At 44.4% G+C, this 25,000-nt stretch overlaps 1 protein-coding gene across 6 annotated transcripts in view; it reads right to left on the reverse strand.

Moving 5' to 3' along the window:
* DACH2 (dachshund family transcription factor 2) overlaps positions 1-25,000 on the reverse strand; it is a 311,864-nt gene that overhangs the window by 126,239 nt on the left and 160,625 nt on the right. For all 6 annotated transcript variants that reach the window (XM_069985711.1, XM_069985709.1, XM_069985710.1 and 3 more), the window contains one exon: positions 21,655-21,770. In XM_069985711.1, coding sequence (XP_069841812.1) covers positions 21,655-21,770 — 116 coding nt within the window. The remainder of the gene's footprint in view (positions 1-21,654; positions 21,771-25,000) is intronic.

Raw genomic sequence — 25,000 nt, forward strand, 5'->3', positions numbered from 1 at the left:
GAAATTAGAAAAAATATATATAATAATAATAATAATATTTAGTTTAACAGGCGAAGGTGAACATTCTCCATTCAGGTTTTTATGGTGTAATGGCTGCCCCAGCGCGGAGGCCGACCTGCTTGATGTAAATATAGCGCATTTTCCAGCTCTTAAGCAATCAGTTGTGTATGATGTGCAGCCGCCGGCGACCGGGATTATAAAAAGAAAACATCTGAAAGAGAAATAATTTGTCTGGCGTGACAAATTGCTACAGAACATTCTCCGACTACTGAGAACACAGAACATCTGGATACTATAAGGTGAGCCGGATCGGGGACCCCGGCGCTCAGTGTGTCATCTGTTTAGTAGGTTTATATATAATAAATATGAGAAAAATACATTAAAGTTCTTAGTCTTTCTACCAAGTTCTTAGTATCTCCGTATATGATACTTCTGTAAGGGACACCAACTGGTCAGCCACACTGCATAGGACTACCGCAGGATGGGGCACTGTCAGGACTAGTTTAAAAAAAAAATTTTTTTATATAAAATTGTGTTTTATATCTGGAGGGCTGGTGCCAGTTATTAAAATAAAATAAAATAAAAAAAAAAGGTACAAAAAGTGTCCGATAGGTGGCGCTGTAGCAGTATCTGTATTTTACTTGTATACATTGACACTTTCACAGATAGATGGATGATTAGCTGTTGTTGTCCAATAGTGCTACCTTCTCAATCACCCAATTTAGCCCCTTTTGACTTCTGGCTATGACGTTTATCTGCCGTGACAGACCTACATACATGTCAAAGGCAATTCCTCAACACGATGTAGCCATTAAAGCTGACTAGAAAAGCTGGTAGAAAACATGGCTTTGTGGATGGAGAGTGGTGTATAAAACCAAAGGGGACATACTGAATATCTGTGGTGTGATTTGTATAGCTACAGCGTCACCTATACGAGACTTCAGACAAAAAAATTTTATTTAATAAATGTTGAGCACATTATCTGACGTGGCCGTTGTCTGACTTTACCCTCACTTGTAGCAACAGAACGTCCTTCAGAGCTGTGTTAAGGACGTTTTATTTTGCTAACCCAGTACGTATAGAAATTAGGTGCATAGAACTGGATCTCCTCCTGGGCCCATCACAGACCAGTGTATCCCATGATGAATATATAGACTGGAGACTGGTTGCAGCCAATACCCAGAGAGCCCCTAACATGGCACCGACACTCTGCAGTCATTCTTCACCAGACCGTGGCACATAACTGCTGATATATCAGAACCTGGCCATGAATCAAAGAAAATACAGAATAAATGTGAAGGATTTGGATGCCTCTAAACACCATTTTTATTACTGCATTGTAGTTATTGTCGAGTAAAAAGAAAGAAAAAAAAATACAATTTTCCCATAAGTCTGTATAAAGTTATGCTCAGTTTCTCTTCTGCAGCCTTCATGTTCTTACATATAGCACAGTCTGCTCAGCCCCATTCAGAGAGCAATATCTGTCAATGGAGCTGCCGGATGGCTCAGTCTCCAGCCCTCACCCATCCTCTCCTGAATGACCAAAGATTAATCATCTGTGAAGAAGCAGCAGCAGTTGCTTGAGACGTTTAATGGAACATGCCAGCTGCAGAAGACAAACTAAGCAATGTTTTATTTTATAGATTTTTGTGTCTTCAGCAGACAGCAGCAGCTCAAAACTGGGGGAAGGAGACTGCATAGAAAATAAAAAGTATGGAAAGAACTGTTAGTCTCACCATGGGCAGCAACATATAAAAAATTATGTTTGAGCGGAATACCCCTCTTTAAGGGCATTTTCTATGCAAATAAAACAATGTTCTCATATGGTATTATAAGCAACATTTTTAATAAAGGACCTAAGTGAAACATGTTTTTACTTTTGATAATGAACACAAAAAAAAATGCACTAAAAGCTATAAAAATGGATGATAAATTTAAACCTATCCAGTTTTTACATTCAATTTATGAAGTAATTATAGCACAACCTACTGTTCTAGTCTTCCTTCCTTCACTCTGTTCACCTCACTGAATGCTCTATGATGGACACCATGTGCCAATCCTGAACTCTCCCCTCATCCAGGTCTCAGCTGCCATCCTAAGGTTTCCTGCCACTGAATCTGCAGCATCTTCTCTGCTTGTCAGGAGAAACGGTAATGGGGTTTTCCTCTTGCGCCAAACAGAGAAGACCTCACAAAGACCTAACCATTGGGTTGTTTGCATGCGGCTTGGGGGAGGGATACTATTATGGTGTCACCTAGCAATGGAAGTAAGTAAAGTGACCAGGGCCATCACTACAAGTTTATACAGAGAAGTTGCCACCAAGATTCCAACGATAGCCAAGATGGTGGCATCTACTATTCCTTACTGAATGTACTTCTGATAGAGGTGATATGGAGAGAAGGGAGCTATTGCACATCACACCTATGGCTGATACTAATGCCGCTCAGCTAATTTAAAAAAACAACGCCAGGATGTTGGTATATAATTTGATCAAACCATATTGCCCTGTGTACCATGTGCAGGTCTCCTGGTTCACACGGGTCCCTACGCTAACTCCACACAGTGTCGGTCAGTGACCGCCAACCCTGCAAAGCATGCACATGCAGGGAAGGGAGGTCATGGAATGGCCCTGCAACCCCAATGTCACAGGACCAAACCCAATTCCCAGCCAGCACCACCGGCGGAGAAGGCTGCCCCCAAACAACACAAGTATGAATATGGTATTACACTCACCCCCACTGCTGCAGACAGAATGGGAAAAACATGGAGGTACTGACATGTGAGCACAGGTATATCCTGTTAATTTTGGTCACATGGGTCTTATAAAGGGGAGTGCCAGCCGCTCAGAAAAGGCAGAAAAACAAAATGCGACATGGAGAGAAGGGAGCTACTGCACAGCCCACCTATGGCTGATACTAATGCCTTCATAAGACCCAAATTAGCAGGATATACCTGTGCTCACATGTCAGTACCTCCATGTTTTTCCCATTCTGTCTGCAGCAGCAGTGGTGAGTGTAATACCATATTCATACTTGTGTTGTTTGGGGGCAGCCTTCTCCGCTGGTGGTGCCGGCTGGGTATTGGGGGGGGGGGCATTTTGGGTTTGGTCCTGTGACATTGGGGTTGCAGGGCCATTCCATGGCCCAAGTCGCTGACCGACATGGTGTGGAGTTAGCGTAGGGACCAGTGTGAACCAGGAGACCTGCACGTGGTACACAGGGCAGTATGGTTTGATCAAATTATATACCAACATCCTGGCGTTTGTTTTTAAAATTAGCCGAGCGGCATTAGTATCAGCCATAGGTGTGATGTGCAGTAGCTCCCTTCTCTCCATGTCGTCTGATAGAGGTGATGCTCCTCAGAGGTGGCACAGATCCTTGCAGACAGTGTGCACAGAAGCTGCTGGGCTTATAAGTTATTAGATAATGAGCTGATAAGAGGTGGAGATTTAGAAACATAGAAGATTGTCGGCAGAAAAAGACCCTTGGGTCCATCTAGTCTGCCCTTTTAGTATTTTCTTTATTATCTTAGGATAGATGTATGTTTATCCCAGGCGTATTTAAATTCTGTTATTGTAGATTTACCAACCACCTCTGCTGGAAGTTTGTTCCAGGTATCTACTACTCTTTCAGTAAAATAATATTTTCTCCCATTGCTTCTGATCTTTCCCCCAACTAACCTCTCACTTGCTCTTATTTGCTGCAATGTTATCAGAAGGTACCTGCATTATCATATATATCACTGGAAGAGAACGTGTTGGTGAGAAACACAGGTCCGTCCAGTTAGGGGTTAAAACAATCCGCAGCTCAAAAGAACCATTAAAATGGCCAATTTAATCCATAAAAATGATTTTGTTTTTCATTAATGTCAAAACTGGTAAAACGGCAGAAGCCATAATAACCGCTCTGACTCTATGGGGGAAAATTGACAGTTTTAAATTGCAAAGAAAACATAAAAAAACATTCAATTTCAGCTTTTTCAATTAATTCCACTTTCCGATTTATGATTTTATTATTCAAGCAAAAAAAAAAAAAGAACATGAGAGTAGAAATTATCTAAAGACACATTGTGCCCGCAACCCGCACCAACTTTATGGCTATTTTAATATAAAAGTAATTTTAAAAATAATAGATGTAAAATACTGAAAACAAAGAAAAAAAATTACAGTTTTTGTAAATTACATTTTTTATGATGCGCTCTCAAAAAAAAAAAAAAGTAATTCTTCTTAAAGTGAAAGTGAACTATAAAACAGGAAAAAAAGTTACCGTATGTTAATATAGAAATATGGGAAATGATGAAAAATTCCATCGCGGAACATAAACTTTTTATTCCGTATTAAAAATGGAAATTAAAGGACATAATGGAAGAAGAAACTAAACATTGTCTAATAGGAACTAGAAATAGCAAGATTTGGTTATTACAACTTGTTTCCACAGAAAGGAACTTCTGAGAGTTTAAGTTTATCTGTAAACTCCACCAAGATCTGCAGGTCTGGGCCGTACAGTACAACTCCTATAGTAATACACTATAAGGTACACATTATCTTATTATATATATATATATATATATATATATATATATATACACACACATATATATATATATATATATATATATATATATATATATATATATATAGCAGCCAGTGCCGCTAATAGGCCCCCTCCTGTCTCGTCACCTCACTTCCATGCTTTACACTGCAGCTTTCCTCCATTAGGTACAGCTATGATCAGTGACTCCAGCTCATCTGTCTAGTCTACTGGGGTCTAAGAACAATTCAAGGTATATGATCAGCGGCATCCAGAATCTGATTAAAATAAAACTTAAGGCTATGTTGACACAACATATGAGACCGATCGGGTCACGGAACGGCCGATCTCTAAAAAGATGATCACGGCTGTTACTACAGTACTGGCCAGATGATCTTTAGTGCTGCTTAGTTCTGATGCGGGCGCATCCGTGCACGCCCACATCAGAACTCTCCACTGCGTACTATGGAGCGTGCTGCCGGAGCCGTTCGCTTCATAGTGTGCACTCACAGGGTTTCTGCGGCCGCTATTCAATGAATAATGGCCACAGAAAACTGACATGTCAGTTTTTTACGGCGCCGCTGGGGATCCCGGCCGAAGTGTATACTAGGTGTATGTATATATGTACTATCTGTATACACTCTGGACAGGATTCCCTCAGAAGGCAGCACTACGTAAGTTTCGTGGGAATCACGGCGGTTGTAACAACGGCCGTGATTCCCAAGGAACTTACGTTGTGTGAAAATAGCCTAAAGGTAAGTCAATTTTTTTTTTTTGTGTAAAAATACGGCTGTGATTATTTTTATTTATTAAGCATTTGATAGTGAAAAATTTTGAAACTTTCAAGATTAAATTAAATAAGTAAATAAAATGGAAACATTATAGCCACATCCAGAAATCATAAAAATAGTTGTGACCTGAACGTTCAGCATCAGAAATAGTAAACTCAGTATACAATGATGATGAATTTTATTCATATAGACCTGCGTCGGCCCTTTAAGGCTGCGGCTATATATGAGCTTACGCTGTGCAGATGTGGAAACGTACATGATATATAGTTATACGACATCGTCCCTGGGGTCCAAGCCACCTCTGGGGGATACAACGTGTCTTGAATACCATAAATGTTTCCCCCACTCGGTGCTGCATATTATCGCCATCGACTCATTTGTTTTTGTATCCAAATCAGAGAAAGCCAAACACTGGGAACAATGAAAGGGCTTCAGTCTGAGGGTCCGGAGGGGACTTTGATGTCACTGCGGCTTCCCTATTAGATCCTGCGGTGCACATACTGGACATGTTACATTAAAGGTGGCAACAAATTCTCTCCACATGTTCCCTGCTCCACATCTGTGTGGAGGCAGCGGCCGGATGGGTCCTGGGATCCTCGGGGGCACAGAGAGATGTTTATAAAGTTAGATGGTAACCTATCCAAGTATATATTATATCTGGTGCACAAGTCTTGGGAATATAAAGCCTCCTGAACCAGAGAGGAAGATGCTGACACCATTACCATTAACATAATACAACGTAGTCACACACCTAGTCCGATAGAGCTACACTGCAGGGTGACTAAGGGAAATTACACCCGTTCCTTTATCACCTATTGTCTAACTTAATACAAGAAGCAGAGGTTATAAATAGCAAAGCCAATAACACAATGAACACATTTACCCTGAAAATCTCCACCTCAGGGATATACTATAGAAAGGTGAGGCTTTGGAGACATGATGGCGGCTCTGTCTGGTGTAGAGACTGTGCTGGGACATCCCGCTGCGGGAAAGGGAAGAAGCTGAACAAGTCCAATACAAATGACAGGACTGATGATTAAAAGGGGAAATAAGGGGGGAAATAAAGGGATTCTCCAGAGCATAAAAACTGATCACCTGCCCTTGAATTGTATCCGCTCATATGTGGGAGACTGTGCCTTAAACTGCAGCTTATCCCATTCAATCCCTATCCAGCGATCAGGAGCCATTTAGACCTCTAGGTAACCAGGTGCTTGTGATCTGGAGGCAATTCCCAGGTGTGATATCTCTAGGAGGCGTTCCTGCCCATAGTACAGACATATTTTGGGGGGCCCGACCGGCCTCTGTTCCACACGGGCCCGTATCCCGGTTTTATCCAGATTTATGACAACACTTGTTTTCTTTGAGCCTCCACTGTATGTAATGAATGGAGCGCAGGATGTTTCATCTTATCCAATTCCTTAAAGTCATCATGTGGATAACATATGGATGGCGCTGACCTAACCCCCGAAACAACCCCCACAGCGCTCACCAGGGGTTTATATAAAGTTCATCACAGAGATGTAAGACAAGGAGAAGAGGGTTCGACAGATCAAAAAGTGTCCCTGTCCTGGGGTCCTCATTTCCCAATGTTTCCCTGTGCACAATAACTCAATAGTCGGGATACGTCTCCTGATCACAAATAGTCCCGACAAGCCTTTATATTGTGATAACTTATAGAGCAGTATACGGAAGATCAGAAAGTGTACGCTCCTTTCTGGTGAGGGCAAAAATATCCATCCCTACAGTCACCTAGAACATCCACATAATAAACCTGCTACTGTGTATCATTATATCCTGTACAGCTACACACTGGGAATCAAGCTCATCCATCCTCTGTGAGGCCAGACAATCCAGACTGATACATTGTAACAAAGCCCCAGACAATTCTACAATGATTGATTGAGGGTGAAACGCGTCTGTGGTGATGAGTGATACATGTGACGCTGCTCATAGACCTAAAATGTCACTGTTAGAGGAGAAACAAGGGGTTAACTTAAGAGTTAGAAACTCCTTCATATACCATTTTACTTCTGCAGTGTCTGTAAGAAAGATTCACCTGAGGGGCTTTTTAAATCCTCTCCACAGGAGGATGGAGAGGAGATCATACATAGAGAGAGAAGCTCACACAGGCTGTAGATGGAGAGGAAAGCATACCTAAAGACAAGCTCACACAGGCTGTAGATGGAGAGGAGAGCATACCTAAAGACAAGCTCACACAGGCTGTAGATGGAGAGGAGAGCATACCTAAAGACAAGCTCACACAGGCTGTAGATCATGGGTCTCAAATTCAATTTACCTGGGGACCGCTGGAGGTAGAGTCTGGGTGAGGCTGGGCCGCATCAGGTTTTCCACAAGAAGGGGACTGGGGGGGTGACACAGGGGACTAGGGGGAGCTGGGGGTGACACAGGGGACTAGAGGGGACTGGGGGTCTCTGAGAGGGGACTGGGGGTCTCTGAGAGGGGACTGGGGGTCTCTGAGAGGGGACTGGGGGTCTCAGAGGGGAGCTGGTGGGTGACACAGGGGACTGGGGGTAGCAGGGGGTGACAGAAGGGAGCGGGGGGTGACACAGGGGACTGGGGGAGCAGGGGGTGACAGGGGACTGGGGGTGACAAAGGGGACTGGGGGTCTGAGAGGGGACTGGGGGGAGCAGGAGGTGACAGAGGGGAGCAGGGGGTGACAAAGGGGACTGGGGGTCTCTGAGAGGGGACTAGGGGGAGCAGGGGGTGACACAGGGGACTGGGGGTCTCTGAGAGGGGACTGGGGGAGCAGGGGGTGACACAGGGGACTGGGGGGAGCAGGGGGTGACACGGGGGACTGGGGCGAGCAGGGGGTGACACAGGGGACTGGGGGGTCTCTGAGAAGGGACTGGGGGTGACACAGGGGACTGGGGGGAGCTGGGAGGTCACTGAGAGGGGACTGGGGGGAGCTGGGCACACACCCCTCCTACTCTCACCCCCGGAGCTCTCCTCTCAGCCGCACATGCAGCTCCCCGGTCTCTGGAGGAGGAGGCCGCGGGACTGCAAGGTGATCGCATCACTGCAAGTCCTGGGGCTGTAAAGCAGGATCGGGGGTCTGCACTGCATCCCCTGATCCTGCTGAACAGCCCCAGGACTTGCAGCGATGCGATCACCTTGAAGTCCCAGCGGCCTCCTCCTCCAGAGACCGGGGATCTGCATGTACGGCAGGGACGCTAGGAGGCGGCGGCTCTGCTAGGAGGCTGTAGGCCCCTGCACCGCTCACCTGCCCTGCACCACCGCCGCACACCTCCCCTCCCACCACCAGCACCGCCGCCCACCTCTCCGTCGTCTTCAGGAGGCCGGCCGAACAGCTGCAGCCATCCCTGATGCCGGCCCCTCTGCCGCGTCATCAGCTGCTCAGCCGCGATTGGCTGAGCATAAAGTTAAGCTGAGCCAATCACGGCTGAGCAGCAGATGACACGGCAAAGGGGGGCCAGCATCAGGGACGGCTGCAGCAGTTCGGCCGGCCTCCCGAAGACTAGCACAGTGTCAGGGCCGCACTTACAGTGAAGCTACGATTGAGGTGGGGGTCGCAAACTAGTGTCCCGAGGGCCGCAGTTGGCCCGCGGGCCGCGAGTTTGAGGCCCCTGCTGTAGATGTAGAAGAGAGTATACAAAGAGAAGCTCACACAGACTGTAGATGGAGAGGAGAGCATACCTAGAGAGAAGCTCACTCAGGCTGTAGATGGAGAGGAGAGCACACATGGAGAGCAGCTCACTCAGGATGTAAAAAGGGAGGAGATCATACATGGAAGACAGAATATAGGCTGTAGATAGGGAGGAGAACATATATGTAGATGGAGAGGAGAGAAGAGCATACAAAGAGAGAAGCTCACACAGGATGTAGATGGAGAGGAGAGCATACCTGAAGAGCTCACATAGGCTTTATATGGAGAGGAGAGCATACAAAGAGAAGCTCACACAGGCTGTAGATGGAGAAGAGAGCACACATGGAGAGCAGCTCACACAGGCTGTAAATAGGGCGGAGAACATACATGGAGGACAGCGCACAGGCTGTAGATAGGGAGGAGAACATGCATGAAGGTCAGGCAGCTCACACAGGCTGTAGATAGGGAGGAAAACACACAGAGAGCAGCACACAAAGGCTGTAGATAACAGGTAGGTAACACAGACATGAAAGGAATATTAGCCTACAAGCAAAGTGGCAAACTACATATGAGGTGGTCTGAAAATGAAGGAAAGAAGATTGCAGTAATAATGCTGCAGTTTGTTTGCAATGTAACATATGGAAAAAAAAATATTTTTCAGTGTCAAATGTTACCACACCCTTTAAGAGAAATCATGTTATAATTAGAGATGAGCGAACCAGGTTCGGGTTCAAATCCATCCGAACCCGATCGTTCGGCATTTGATTAGCTGCGGCTGCTGAACTTGGATAAAGCTCTAAGGTTGTCTGGAAAACATGGATACAGCCAATGACTATATCCATGATTTCCACATAGCCTTAGGGCTTTATCCAACTTCAGCAGCCACCGCTAATCAAATGCCGAAAGTTCGGGTTCGGATCGACTCGAGCATGGTTCGCTCATCTCTAGTTATAATGAACAATTCTGCATCTTTCTGATAGTCTTTGCTTCACTTACTCACCAGGGTTTGTTATCCTATAGCCTGTCAGGTTATTCACAACAAAACAAATCTTTCATAAATAAACAGGGAAAAAAGCGTGAAAGCCGATCAGTGAATCCCTATCTGGACATCTGCCGCTCCCCGGCTTCTCCATTTATGTATTTCAGACAATTTCTCTCCGTTTCCCGCTCGCCATGACAATTTCTAATTGAATCAGTTAAAACAATTATGTAAAAAAAAAAGCCTGTCCTGCTGATATTTACATATACAGTGATTCCTCACCCCCACCAATTCCTTGTTGTATTATAATGTGTGCACACTGTAATCTACAAGACGACACATGCACAAATAAAGTCATATAGAGAATCATGCTTTTATCTGTCCGTTAGGTTAGCTGCCCGGCCCTCCATGGACCATGCATGCTGAACACTTCTACAGGACCCACCCTCGCACGTGCTGAGTGTCAGTCTTCACTATGTTCTTGGTCCTTCCCAGCCTGGGGGTGTGGAAGACAATGGAATTGTGAGAGGACATAGGTGACTTTACACGTCATTTCCACGGTCAGCGTTTTGCAGGTTTTCATTCTTTGTTCCTCTTTGTATGTGACAGCGCAATATATCAGACATTGTACACGGGAATTAGCGGTAAAGGGAATATTAAATGAAAGAGAATGACATTAAATACAAGAAAAACGGGAAATTTCACACTAAGTGAAGGCTTGACTTATACAAAGTGGCAGCTCTGATGGCCCGAGGCATCGAATTCGTTGTGCCACTCGATAATTTGACTGATTCACTCGAGTAACCAGAAGAGGACATTTTCTGCCTGATTTCAGAGTAATCAAGTCACCTGCTCCTACAATCGCCGGGGCCAAGTCAATTGCACTCTGCTGAGCGGAGAGTGAGTGTGTCGAGAGGACGATGTCGCCGCCGCTGCTTTTTCTGCATAAGTGCGCAGTAAAGCATGAGGCTCACAGCTCAGCTCTAACTCAAGGGCTACGGAGCAACTCAAGTCATTAGTAAAGACGGCGGGATCCGCCAGGCACCGTGCACAGCGCCATCAGCAGGCAGGCTGAGCTCACATGTAATAATCCCCAGCGGTTCCCTGCTCTTGGGATCTCAGTCAGTGGCGCCTGCAATCCCACCTCCTCGTCCACGTGATCGAGCTCCTCTGTGATATTATATGTGGCTGCTTTATTTTGTTTTCTTTGCTCACATGTATCTAAAGCAATAAATGAAGCAACATGGCAGATGCCTTGATTAAATATCTCCTGCTGCTTTGTGTATACAGCTCCAACGCAGACCTGTGTGTCTCCATGGCTGCAGATTACAAATGATCCCTATGACTATCACTGGCAGACAGGCGCCTCTCCTGTCCTCAGATTGTGTGTGGTATTGCAGCTAAGTTCCATAAAAGTGAATGGAACTTTATAACTTTGCACTTAAAGGTGTAGTCCCACAATTTACAATTATCCCTTAGGGCCCTATTCCACCAGAGGATTATCGTTCAGATTATCGTTAAATTGTTCGAATCTAAACGATAACCGTTCGGTTGAAATGCAGTTAACGATTAACGACCGAACGAGAAATCGTTGATCGCTTTATAAGATCTGGACCTATTTTTATCGTTGCTCGTTCGCAAAACGTTCCCAAATCGTTCGCATTGAATAAGACATTGTTCGGTCGTTCGCAGTAGATACGAACGCAATAGCGAAGAAATAGCGAAGAAAAAAAATCGCAAATACGATCATAAGTAACGATTATCGTTCCATGGAAATGAGTGACCGTTTTCAGGTCTTTCGCAAAAGCGGTCGTTTGAGATCGTTAATCGTTAACGATTATGCGAACGATAATCGTTCGGTGGAATAGGACCCTTACTCCTTGCTCCACCTCTAATAAAAGAAGTGGAGCTTACATGTATGGACGGTGCTCCATACGTGTTCTATGGAGTGGAACTCCATAGAATGTTTGGCTCCTCTATCTACTGCAATGTTTGGCTTCAGAACTTTAACATGCGCTGCTCCATTGACACTAAAGGGAGAGCTGGCCGTACATGTGAGCTCCGCTTCTTTTATTGTGGTTGGGAGTAAAGAGTAACTGTAAATTGTAGGAATACCCCTTTAAATTCCTCATCCTTTACAGCCTGAGTTATGGGCTAGGATAGGGTTTCACAAGTGCTTTGCACATACTATAAGTGTGACTACATCTCCATGTATATTGCGACTGGGCAGGACTGAAGAAGCTCAGCAGATCAGGCTGGACAAAACGTGCTCACTATGACTATGATTGACCCACTTTACCTTTTTTTTAGGTTGAATGTAATGGATTTTTATCTAAAGATGGGCTTAATGGGCGTGCTATGGTATATGCAGCCATATCCTTCTAGCAGGTTTCTGAAGTTTACCCTGAATGTATTGGGGGAAAACTGAGTGAATCTGCCCCTACTTCTACATGCGGCCTGTACACATCTAATGGGTTTATTACAATTGTATCCTGGGAAATCCTCTGAGAAGTAGACAGCGGATTCATGTAAGTCATAATGATACATTGTAGCAATCAGGCGAGGTCTCTGCAGCAGGGACTACAAGGTAACTGGACATTATACAGATATAGCAGCAGACAGTTTTTGTATTCTGCTGTCACTTTAAGCTGCGTCCCCCTCCTCCCCCACGTCCTGGAGTATTGAGGTGAAAACGCCATTAACTAATGAGCTCGCATTGGCGCACTTCTGACTCACACTCGTTTTAAGATATTTTCTACTTGACATATGTTGCTGTGAATCATCAAGTATCTGGAGCCGAGGAACTGGAGAGGACGGTCCACTATAAAGAAAAAGGTGACCTTGCCGAATGTAAGCCATCAAGGCGAGAACATTACATTTACATAAGAATAAAGTGTAAGTGGTGTCTATGGTGCTGCCTGCCAGGAGGTAACAGACATGTATCCCATCATAACATCACCTCTCCCCATTAGCGTCTTCACCAATCTATTACCCTCCAATCACACCAAGAGCTGCGGCAAGTGCGACCACAGACAATAGTTTACAGTCAGTCATGTGACCTAACAGCTTAAATCCATATCACCGTCTATGTACCCACAATGCACCCCACTCAAGTCAAGCGACAGCAGAATTGTGAATGCAGCTCTGGATGGAACTGGAGAAGAAACTAGAATATAATTAGGTAAATGACTAGAAGATTCACAAATTCACTCCCTTTATTTTCAGAATCCGGGTAAATATTTTTAAACACTTCTGTAAATTTCCTTTGAATCGGAAATTAATAGTGTGTAAATCCCAGTAATCCACAATCTACTACTACAGACAGGAAAACCAAGGGACGAGCTCAGTCACTACTGGATTATGGACCCATATTGCTTCAGTTTTTAGTCATTGATAACCAATGCCAATACATAAATGGTTTGATTGACATAATATGCAACATCGACACTATTTTGAACCCATAAGAGTCAATGGATTTAATGCATTACTGTCACTTTAAAGGGACAGCATCAGCAAATAATTTTTTCCTTTTTTTCTGTTGAGTGGGGGGGGGGGGGAGAGGGGGGGGGCGCTACATCCTTTTGGCCCAGTTGTAGGCTTGTTCAGCCCAGGAAAGGCCATTGCTACTGTGAAAATGCTAGAGTAGGAACCATGTCTCTGAGGACACCTTAACCTGGTGACACGGGACACTCTGTGACCTGGTGACACGGGACACTCGGTAACACGGGACACCCAATCTACAGAGCAGGTTTTTATTGTGTGTACACTGGAGGGAGTATGTACGGTAAGCTCTTGCACCTGTGGGTTGCTGTTGCACTATGTTTTTTTACCAGTAGATAGAGGAGACAATAGCATTTAAAAAAAGGAATGCGCCATTGTGATCCCTGCGCCGATTGGCTAATGTAAAAATAACAAAAAGAAAAAAACTATTGTATTGCCCCCCAAAAGTTATACAAATCCCCAATATAAACCTATTACAGGAAATGCTTATAAAGTGCTTTTTTCCCTGCACTTACTACTGCATCAAGGCTTCACTTCCTGGATAACATGGTGATGTCACTTCCAGGATAACATGGTGATGTCACTTCCTGGATAACATGGTGATGTCACTTCCTGGATAATATGGTGATGTCACTTCCAGGATAACATGGTGATGTCACTTCCAGGATAACATGGTGATGTCACTTCCTGGATAACATGGTGATGTCACTTCCTGGATAACATGGTGATGTCACTTCCAGGATAACATGGTGATGTCACTTCCAGGATAACATGGTGATGTCACTTCCAGGATAACATGGTGATGTCACTTCCTGGATAACATGGTGATGTCACTTCCTGGATAACATGGTGATGTCACGACCAGACTCCCAGAGCTGTGTGGGCTGTGGCTGCTGGAGAGGATAATGGCAGAGGGACACTGAGGGACACAGGGCACTGGAGGGACACTGAGCATCCCCCTGCCATCATCCTCTCCAGCAGCCACAGCCGCACAGCTCTGGGAGTCGGGTAGTGACATCACCGGGTTATCCAGGAAGTGACCTCACCATGTTATCCAGAAAGTGACCTCACCATGTTATCCAGAAAGTGACCTCACCATGTTATCCAGGAAGTGACCTCACCATGTTATCCAGGAAGTGACATCACCATGTTATCCAGGAAGTGACATCACCATGTTATCCAGGAAGTGACATCACCATGTTATCCAGGAAGTGAAGCCTTGATGCAGTAGTTAGTGCAGGGAAAAAAGCACTTTATAAGCATTTCCTGTAATAAGTGCATATTGGGGATTTGTATAACTTTTAGGGGACAATACAATACTTTAATAAAAAAAAAGTTCCCCTTTAACCCCTTAACGACATCGGGCGTAAATTTACGCCCTGATGCCGGTAAGGGAGTTCAGAGCGGGGCCGCGCGGCGGCCCCGCTCTGAACCGCGCCGGTCCCGGGTGCCGCGTGTAGCCCGGGACCGTAGGTATTAGCGGGCGCGGTCCGATCGCCGTGCCCGCTAATACAGTAATCGGATGCAGCTGTCAAACATGACAGCTGCATCCGATTACCGGACGCAGCGTCATCCCTGGTGTCTAGTGGGGAGATCGCTCCTCCGGGATGTTATCCCGGAGGAGCGATCTCCGTAAATGAAGCCGGCCGGGGACCGCTCCAAGATGGCGCCGTCCCCGGCTCGGCACTCGTTTACTTCCGGCTGCAGCAGCCGGAAGTAAACGAGTGCCTATCTCATGGATCTCTGCAGCATATCTATGCTGCAGAGATCTCTATGAGAGATCAGATCACTTATACTAGAAGTCCCCCAGGGGGGAATAACCCTAACCCCAGGGGGAATAACCCTAACCCCAGGGGGGCTTCTAGTATAAGTGTAAAAGTTTAAAAAAAAATGTCATTATTAGTAAAAAGCCCCCTCCCCTAATAAAAGTCTGAATCACCCCCCTTTTCCCAGGTTATAAATAAAAGTAAACAAATAAATAAATAAATAAACATGTTTGCTATCGCCGTGTGCGTAATCGCCCAAACTATTAATTAATCACATTCCTGATCTCGCACGGTATATGGCGTCAGCGCAAAAAAATCCCAAAGTGCAAAATTGCGCATTTTTGGTCGCATCAAATCCAGAAAAATTGTAATAAAAAGCGATCAAAAAGTCGTATATGCGCAATCAAGGTACCGATAGAAAGAACATGTCATGGCGCAAAAAATGACACCTGACACAGCCCCATAGACCAAAGGATAAAAGCGCTATAAGCCTGGGAATGGAGAGATTTTAAGTGACGTATATTTGTTGACAATGGTTTAAATTTTTTACAGGCCATCAGATACAATATAAGTTATACATGTTATATATCGTTTTAATCGTAAAGACTTGAGAAACATTTATAACAAGTCAGTTTTACCCCAGGGCGAATGGCGTAAAAACACATTTCCCCCAAATAAACAAAATGCGTTTTTTTTTTCAATTTCACCACACTTTGAATTTTTTTCTGGTTTCGCAGTGTACTTTATGCAAAAATTCAGCAGTCATTGCAAAGTACAATTAGTGACGCAAAAAATAAGGGCTCATGTGGGTCTCTAGGTGGAAAAATGCAAGTGCTATGGCCTTTTATGCACAAGGAGGAAAAACCGAAAACGCAAAAATCGAAATTTGCTCTGTCCTTAAAGGGTTAAGGCTGTGTCATTCTGCTGCGAAGATGCAAACACATTCCCTGCCCCCGACATCATACTGATACATAATAACGGGGGGGGGGGGGGGGGGGGGGGGGGGTTGTAAGAGTCCACTGCAGGGCTTCCCCGTCTGTGGGTTCTGTCTTTCATGGAACATGGGAATATATGATATATTTTTGTCTTTTTTTAACAGTTTGTCCTCTGTACTGTATTGGAATCCCTCCAATAATCCAGAATATCTGGTGATCCGGCTCTGCAGTGGCTCATATATTTGTGACTGGCTGCAGATCATGTGATTACATTTTTTTGGCGCAGTGGGCAGCCCCCTATGTGACCTTGGTGGCGGCCATATGTCATGACGACCACAGGGATACGCGGTATAGGAGAGAGGTCTTATTTCCAGCGCACTTCATTAGGGGATGAACATATGGCTCCTCCACAACATCCCACATCCTTAGGATTTCCTAAAACCTCGGAGATGTCGCAGCCTCTCACAAAGTCACCGCCGCTGGAAGCGTTAATTAACAGTTCCTTGTGACTCGCCATATGCCGCGCCGTATATAACATTTACGAGGAGCGTAATTTATGCTATTTGTGCATCCGGGCATCAAGTTAAATCAATTCCAGGCAGGACTCGCGCGCTTCACGTATTTCAGGATGAAAAGTCATTTTTGCAGAATAAACACGATATGGGCGACCTGGAAAATCGCATTATCCGCAGGAGGCGGGACGTCGTGTGGGTTTGTTTAGAGAAAAACAAAAGTAACAATTTGTTGTAACAGTTATAACATAGTTAATAAATGGTCACTCAGCTTTCCCAAGTCCTGAGTGGACACTCGGCTTGACCAAAGTCCTGAGTGGACACTCGGCTTGACCAAAGTCCTGAGTGGGCACTCGGCTTGACCAAAGTCCTGAGTGGGCACTCGGCTTGACCAAAGTCCTGAATGGGCACTCGGCTTGACCAAAGTCCTGAATGGGCACTCGGCTTGACCAAAGTCCTGAATGGGCACTCAGCTATAGGGATGGAAATATAATGAACAAGATCCTGGTGAGTATGTTTTCTGTTCATGGCAATTCTTTGAGTGGAGAGCGACAGAAGTGGAGGCACATGAGCCCTCCCATGGAGACACTGTGGGACACTGAAGCAGGCAGGATTCTGCAGCTTTTACTCAGTGATACCCTAAAGGGGTGGAGGGGAGTGTTTATAGCCATATAATTATACATGTGTGTGGAGTAAGTGACGGACAAGGGGCCTAGTTACATGGTAGTCACCACAACCATCTGGGCTAATGGTGCATTTACACAGACAAATCTATATGACAGCCAAAGCAAGAAAGAGACCATTAACAGAGAACAGGTCATAAAGGAAAGACTGAGATTTCTCCTCTTTTTAAATCCATTCCTGGCTTTGGCTTTAAAAATCTGTCAGATAAATCTGTCTGTGTAAACGCACCATAAGGGTCGGCCCACACACAACAATGCAAATCCAGGTGCTTGTGGTAAATCACAAGCACCACCCATGTCCACCAAGGAACAGGTAAGGGTGGCCTGAGGGATTGTTCACACAGAAAAGTCAGTATCAAACTCAACATGGAAATAGGAGCCCTAAATCCATGCAGATTTTGATGCAAATTTACTGACAGATTTCTCAATGGAGGGAATTTCAAGGACTCCATGAGGTAATTTATTAAAATAAAAAAAAAGGCATGACATGTTACTTTGTCCAAAGCTGAAAAATCTGACAGAAAATAGAAAATGGTGCAGCCCTCGCTACACATCCCCATCATAGTGAATAGGAAAGGACTGTTCCAGCACTAAAGTGGACACGAAAATGGCGCGGATTGTAGCCATGAACCTGTCCTAAGAGTATAGACTTACACTGTGGATAGTACAGACCACACACGGCCTCCTACACGATTGCCTCCACAAGTTACTGGAAGACGTGAATACAGTCAGACTATATACTTGTTTTCCAGGACTCCTGGCACTACAGAGCCATATACAGCCATGGTAGGGAGGTATAAATTGTGTATCCAATGGTTATCACAAGTGGCGAGGTGTTAGCTGCTCTCAGTAGCTGCGCAGTCAGACCTGAGGGTGGGTGTACATTGGGGGGGGGGAATGGGCTTCTGTCTGGAAAATAGTTTAAAGGGGTACTCCGGTGAAAATTTTTTTCTTTCAAATCAACTGGTGTCAGAAAGTTATATAGATTTGCAATTTTCCTCTATTTAATTTAAAAATCTTCAGTATTACTGTACTTATCAGCTGCTGTATGTCCTGCAGGAAGTGATGTATTCTCTCCAGTGTGACACAGTGTTCTCTGCTGCCACCTCTGTCCATGTTAGGAACTGTCCAAAGCAGCAGCAAATCCCCATAGGAACTGTCCAGAGCAGTAGGGGTTTTCTGACATGGACAGAGATGGCAGCAAAGAGCACTGTGTCAGACTAAAGAGAATACACCACTTCCTGCAGGGCATACAGCAGCTGATAAGTCCTGGAAGATGGGAGATTTTTAAAGAGAAGTAATTAACAAATCAATGTAACTTTCTGACAGCAGCTAATTTGAAAGAAAGTACCCCTTTAATATGTGAAATAAATTCGAGGCTGGGTTCACACTACGTATATTTCAGTCAGTATTGTGGTCCTCATATTGCAACCAAAACCAGGAGTGGATTAAAAACACAGAAAGGCTCTGTTCACACAATGTTAAAATTGAGTGGATGTGGATAACAGTAAATAACGGCCATTATTTCAATACAACAGCCGTTGTTTTAAAATAACAGCAAATATTTGCCATTATATGGCGGCCATCCACTCAATTACAACATTGAACAGAGCCTTTCTGTGTTTTTAATCCACTCCTGGTTTTGGTTGCAATAAGAGGACCACAATACTGACTGAAATATACATAATGTGAACCGAGCCCTATGTTGTATTCTTACTCCTTTGCGCTTCTATTTTCTCATGGTTTTAGAGGCAGTTTACATCTATTCAGTGGGGTAATCCACGGCCTTGATATCTGTGCAGAACACGCAGCTATGATATAAATGACAAAAAATAAACGCAGCATCTCAGAATTACAGTGCGTATCCCGACTGAAGAGAATGGATCTATCCAGAACGATGAAGCTGCTACAAATCCTCAGCAGCGAGAAGTAAGCAGCAGGGTCTTGCGCCATTCATGGACATGGAATGCGACCTCCGCCTAAGATGATACAATGTAACGATATCACGGAGCGGAGTTTTGCTTCTTGGAGACAATTACTGTCCAACAGATCGGGGTCGGAGGTCGCAGTCACATATTACATATCAAACTCACAAAAAAAAGCAGAAAAATAATAAAGCTAGCAGAATCCTCTGTGTTATTTAAATGTGATAATTTGTTATTTCCCCCGGAGACGCGGCGGTTGGTGAAGCAGAAACTACTGGGGGGGGGGGATATACAGGATCTGCGGATCTTCGGATGTTTGTTTAGATCACCGTCCTGCGTTACATATAATAGGAGCAGATGGGATGTAATGCACCATAGGATGCGTCATCGATCACCGTGACAATGCGCAGGTTCCCCCTGATCCCTTCACCACAGGGAAAAAAGGACGAGATTCACGTCTGCGGCGAGGGTGATAAACGGACGAGTGACGCTTGGCAGCGGTTCTGCCGCTCATTAATTTAATCATATTAATTTATTACTTGTAGACATCAGAGGGATTGTCACATCTAAGGGATCAGAGGATCCCACAAGGAGGCGGACAAGGCAGGTAGCTGTCAGCCAACATCCCTAGTATGAGCCGGACCGGCGGGGAGAGGACGGAGGACAATGGTAGATATTCTCAATAATACACAGGAGGAGGGGATCAGACATCTCCTGCTATTACAGATCCCCCAGGATTCCAAGAGATCTGTTACAAAATGATTCATAATGATGACAGCAGAATGTAAATGTAATGTATGTGCACAGTAACCCCTCCAGCAGAACAGTGAGGGCAGCTCTGGAGTATAATACAGTATGTAACTCAGGATCAGTAATGTAATGTATGTACACAGTGACCTCACCAGCAGAATAGTGAGTGCAGCTCTGGAGTATAATACAGGATGTAACTCAGGATCAGTAATGTAATGTACACAGTGACTCCACCAGCAGAATAGTGAGTGCAGCTCTGGGGTATAATAGAGGATGTAACTCAGGATCAGTAATGTAATGTATGTACACAGTGACCCCACCAGCAGAATAGTGAGTGCAGCTCTGGGGTATAATACAGGATGTAACTCAGGATCAGTAATGTAATGTATGTACACAGTGACCTCACCAGCAGAATAGTGAGTGCAGCTCTGGAGTATAATACAGGATGTAACTCAGGATCAGTAATGTAATGTACACAGTGACTCCACCAGCAGAATAGTGAGTGCAGCTCTGGGGTATAATACAGGATGTAACTCAGGATCAGTACAGGATAAGTAATGCAATGTATTTACATGTAGTAAAAAAAAAACAAAAAAAAAAAACTGTTTTGCGGTTTGGTGTAGGGATCTACGTATATATTTATTTATGTATTTATTTGTAAATTTATTTAATTTTTGTGGAACGCAGCCGGACCAGGGGGTTAGTATGGAGTATAGTTATGTTAGTTATTGTTAGGTTTGATAGTGTTATTATTGTGGTGTTTTGGCGAAATCTAGTTTGCACGTGTGAGGGATAATACAGCGGTGTGTTTGGTGAATGTAAGGCTGGACCAGTCAATACGTTTATGGACTTGTATATATTGTACAGTTGTGTGATTTATATTGTTGGTTTGTTGTTATGTTTTATATTTTTTTAAATAAAAGATCTACAGGATGTAACTCAGGATCAGTAATGTAATGTATGTACACAGTGACCCCACCAGCAGAATAGTGAGTGCAGCTCTGGAGTATAATACAAGATGTAACTCAGAATCAGTAATGTAATGTATGTACACAGTGACTCCACCAGCAGAATAGTGAGTGCAGCTCTGGGGTATAATACAGGATGTAACTCAGGATCAGTACAGGATAAGTAATGCAATGTATGTACATGTAATGTACATTATGTAAGTGATAGAATCCTTTAAATCCACAAAGAGTAATCACAGGCATTTCAGGTACAGATCGTCCTCAAAGTGCAAGGGGTAATACCCATATAAACATTTCCTGAAAAGTATATAAAAAAAAAACAACAACAACAACAACATTACACAATGCGTTTCAAAGCCAGACCTGCTCCTTCCTCGGCGTTGAAATGCGTTGTGCGATAGTCTGTTTTTAATATACTTTTTAATAATTGTGCTGTCGTCTATTATACCTCTATGTAATTTATGTGGCCCCAACAGCAGAATAGTGAGTGCAGCTCTGGAGAATTAGGCATCGGGGTCTATGGGCCACAGGTGTAATTGTCACTTCTTACTACATCTTACTGAATTACAGCCCCCCATCTCCATCATGGGGATCAGTCTCTGCAGCAGACAGTTCTCTCCCCTTAGTCGGAGCCTATTAGATCAATATTCACTGACTTGTAGCGGAGAGCCATGTAATGGTTTTTATTACCTGTGGGAGAGATCAATCCGGGAGACAAGAGACTCTGGACTCCGTGCGGTAGCAGACGTGCGTTCTCCTGAATTGTGACTCCCAGCGATCGTTTTGGGGGCCTCCCAGGCCTGGAGCTGTGGGGACACAATACAGAGGCTATAAGTGAAGATCTACAGGAAACATTATGCATGTACAGATCACACAGATTCACCATTGGTGAGTACACGGACATTATACAGACAATATGAGAAGTTCTCCACATTTCTAGGATAATTAAGGTTTCAGTTTTCCACCTGTATGAACGTGGAGGGGGTGGGGCTACCTTATCTAGCCCCGCCCCTTCCCACAGACAGAAGCCTCTATGTGGGGCCCAGCCCCTGATGAGCCATCAGAGCAGATCTAGGGATCGGAGGGGATGATTCGTGTCAATGTGCGACTTATTACAGAGCCGAGTGATGTCAAATTGAAGAATTAGCAATAGTGAAAATATTACAGCGAGCGGCGCACATCTTGAGTGTCATTTATCCCGCGTATAATCAGCTCTCATATCCTCCGGCTCCGATTACAAAATGTCAATTATATTTCAATTTGGACAAGTTATTAGGAGAATATATCTTGCTGATCTCTTCATTTCAGAGGGAAGAAAAGTTTACTGGGCGGCAGACAGCAACATGGCGTTTATGGGAAATGGCTCAAACTACATGGCATCCATCTTTATAGATAGACAGACAGACAGAGGAGGGTAAAGCCATTGGAGATGAGGCAGAACCATGTGTCTCTAGCTGTCCATGTATATAAGATGATGGATGAGACTCACGGTGGGGATAACATTATTACCGTCACCTCTCTGCACATATCCTCATATATGTTGTGCGGCTCAATTTGAAATCTGCTGCATAGCAATGTGGAAATGTATAACCTGCGCCTGTACACGCTGCGCGCACAGTCGCCGTAACCGCATTTATCCATTTACATTCCTAGAAAAGTCCCTGCAATAAAATCAGTCTTCTGCAGATCAAGTCCCATCACAGAATAGATCAGTGAATGTCAGGATACAGGAAGATATGGGAGGATACAGGGAGATGCTGGAGGATAGATACGGGACAATACAGGGAGGATAAGGGAAGATATGGGGAGATACACAGAGATATGGGGGATACAGCAAAATTTTGGAAGGATACTGAAAGTTTTGGCTGTCCAGACATAATAGGAATTGTAGTTCTTTAGCTTCCCCCCATCCCTGCAATAGACCACCACAGAGCCACATATACAGGCCACCGTGACCAGACTGTATTACTTCAATGTAACAGACACAAACACAATGTGATGGGAGGAGCTTGTGTCTCCTCGGTGGGATGACCCGCCTCTGCGGTTCCTGCTTTAGGCATACCACAATGTGATGGGAGGAGCTTGTGTCTCCTCGGTGGGATGCCCCGCCTCTGCGGTTCCTGCTTTAGGCATAACACAATGTGATGGGAAGAGCTTGTGTCTCCTCAGTGTGATGCCCCGCCCCTAGGGATCCTGCTTTAGGCATAACACAATGTATCCTTTATGATAGAATATAATTTTTCTATGATTATAATACAACAATATCTGTAAAATGACAGACTCCTCTCCGAGGCGGCAGAGAATGTCGCAGTGATGGCAGCAGCATGACCCTCTCCGGGGCCCCGGAAAGCCACCATTATTCTTTAATTGCACCCTGATTGTTCACTGATGTTTTTGTGCTCTCAGTTAATTGTCTCGGCTTTTGTCTCCATTTAGATTAGAAGTTTCATTAACTTTAAAGTTTAATTAACAAGTAAAATAATCAGCGGAAAAACACAAGAAGCCAAGACGTGCAAGATGATTACTGAGCCGCCAGCCCCAGCCAAGGACCCCCCAATCTGACCTGTACCCCAATAGTCTGCCGAGACTGCCCATTACCGCTTACAGAGGAACTATGCCAAGTGTTATCTGTGGTGTTACATAGGACTGCAGGTGACATCTAAATTATCTGTACTCAGAGAGATATCACTGTGTTATCTGTGGGGTTACATAGGACTGCAGGTGACATCTAAATTATCTGTACTCAAAGAGATATCACTGTGTTATCTGTGCTGTTACATAGGACTGCAGGTGACATCTACTACATTATCTGTACTCAGAGATATCACTGTGTTATCTGTGCTGTTACATAGGACTGCAGGTGACATCTACTACATTATCTGTACTCAGAGATATCACTGTGTTATCTGTGCTGTTACATAGGACTGCAGGTGACATCTACTACATTATCTGTAATGAGAGAGATATCACTATTTTATCTGTGCTGTTACATAGGACTGCAGGTGACATCAAAATTATCTGTACTCAGAGAGATATCACTGTGTTATCTGTGCTGTTACATAGGACTGCAGGTTCCATCTACTACATTATAAATGACAAAGTCCCCTCTGCTACATCTCTACAAATATAGATATAACAGGGCCGGAGCAGGGAGCTGAATTATCTTGTAGCGATGGAAGATGTAATAAGATTAATGGAAGTATTTTGTAGCCGCAGAACATTATTTCATTACATCCTATGGGATCAGCTGCGTTTCGGGATAATTTATTTGACATTTCGCCTTCATTCTCTCATTTCACTGAGGTAACTATAAATAACAAAGGAAACATCTCAAAGAGATAAAACAATAAAATACAATTCTCTGGGAGAAGATCCTGCCCCCTCCCCTCCCCCACACGTCATGAATTATATCAAATCCATAAAACGGGCAATGTTGACGAGACCGAGGAACAACAGCGCAGCAGCGACGCTTCATCTTGTTAATGGAGATGAGAACAGAGGAGACGCGTTTAACTCTCATCATCCCCGTCTCCTGTACTCGCATCCCCCCCTATACATACAGCTCAGTAACTAAAGGAGGGTCCCATCCTTCTGCCCCCATTCAGATCAGAGCTTTTATGTGACTGATCCGTCAACTTTCAAATAGAAATCCTACTTAAAATGTTCAAGACCTCTGCTTGCCGTCAGTGAACAGCCAATGTCATGCTAACATTTAGAGGTCGGAAATCTGCTCCCGCAAAGGGTTTTCACAATGTATCGTGGGCAGATGGCACCAATTTCTCTCCTGTTCCCACAGTTTGTTACAGTGTAACAGTGCAGAGAGTAGAAGTAAGAGAGCAGTTTAATTACAAGACCCCACCAACCCTAGAGCAGACAGACTGCTAGGGAGAGCCCGCCATGGAGCATGTTCACACAGGCAGATTTATCGCATATAATCCCTTCTTTGTGGAAGTTAAAGGGGAACTCTGGGGATTATTTTTATTGTGTTTTTTAATCATCTGGTATAAAAGGTATAAAAAGTTGTAAATTACCCTTC

Source organism: Dendropsophus ebraccatus, chromosome 10 (genome assembly GCF_027789765.1).
Source record: "Dendropsophus ebraccatus isolate aDenEbr1 chromosome 10, aDenEbr1.pat, whole genome shotgun sequence".
In the NCBI taxonomy this organism is placed as follows: Eukaryota; Metazoa; Chordata; class Amphibia; order Anura; family Hylidae; genus Dendropsophus; species Dendropsophus ebraccatus.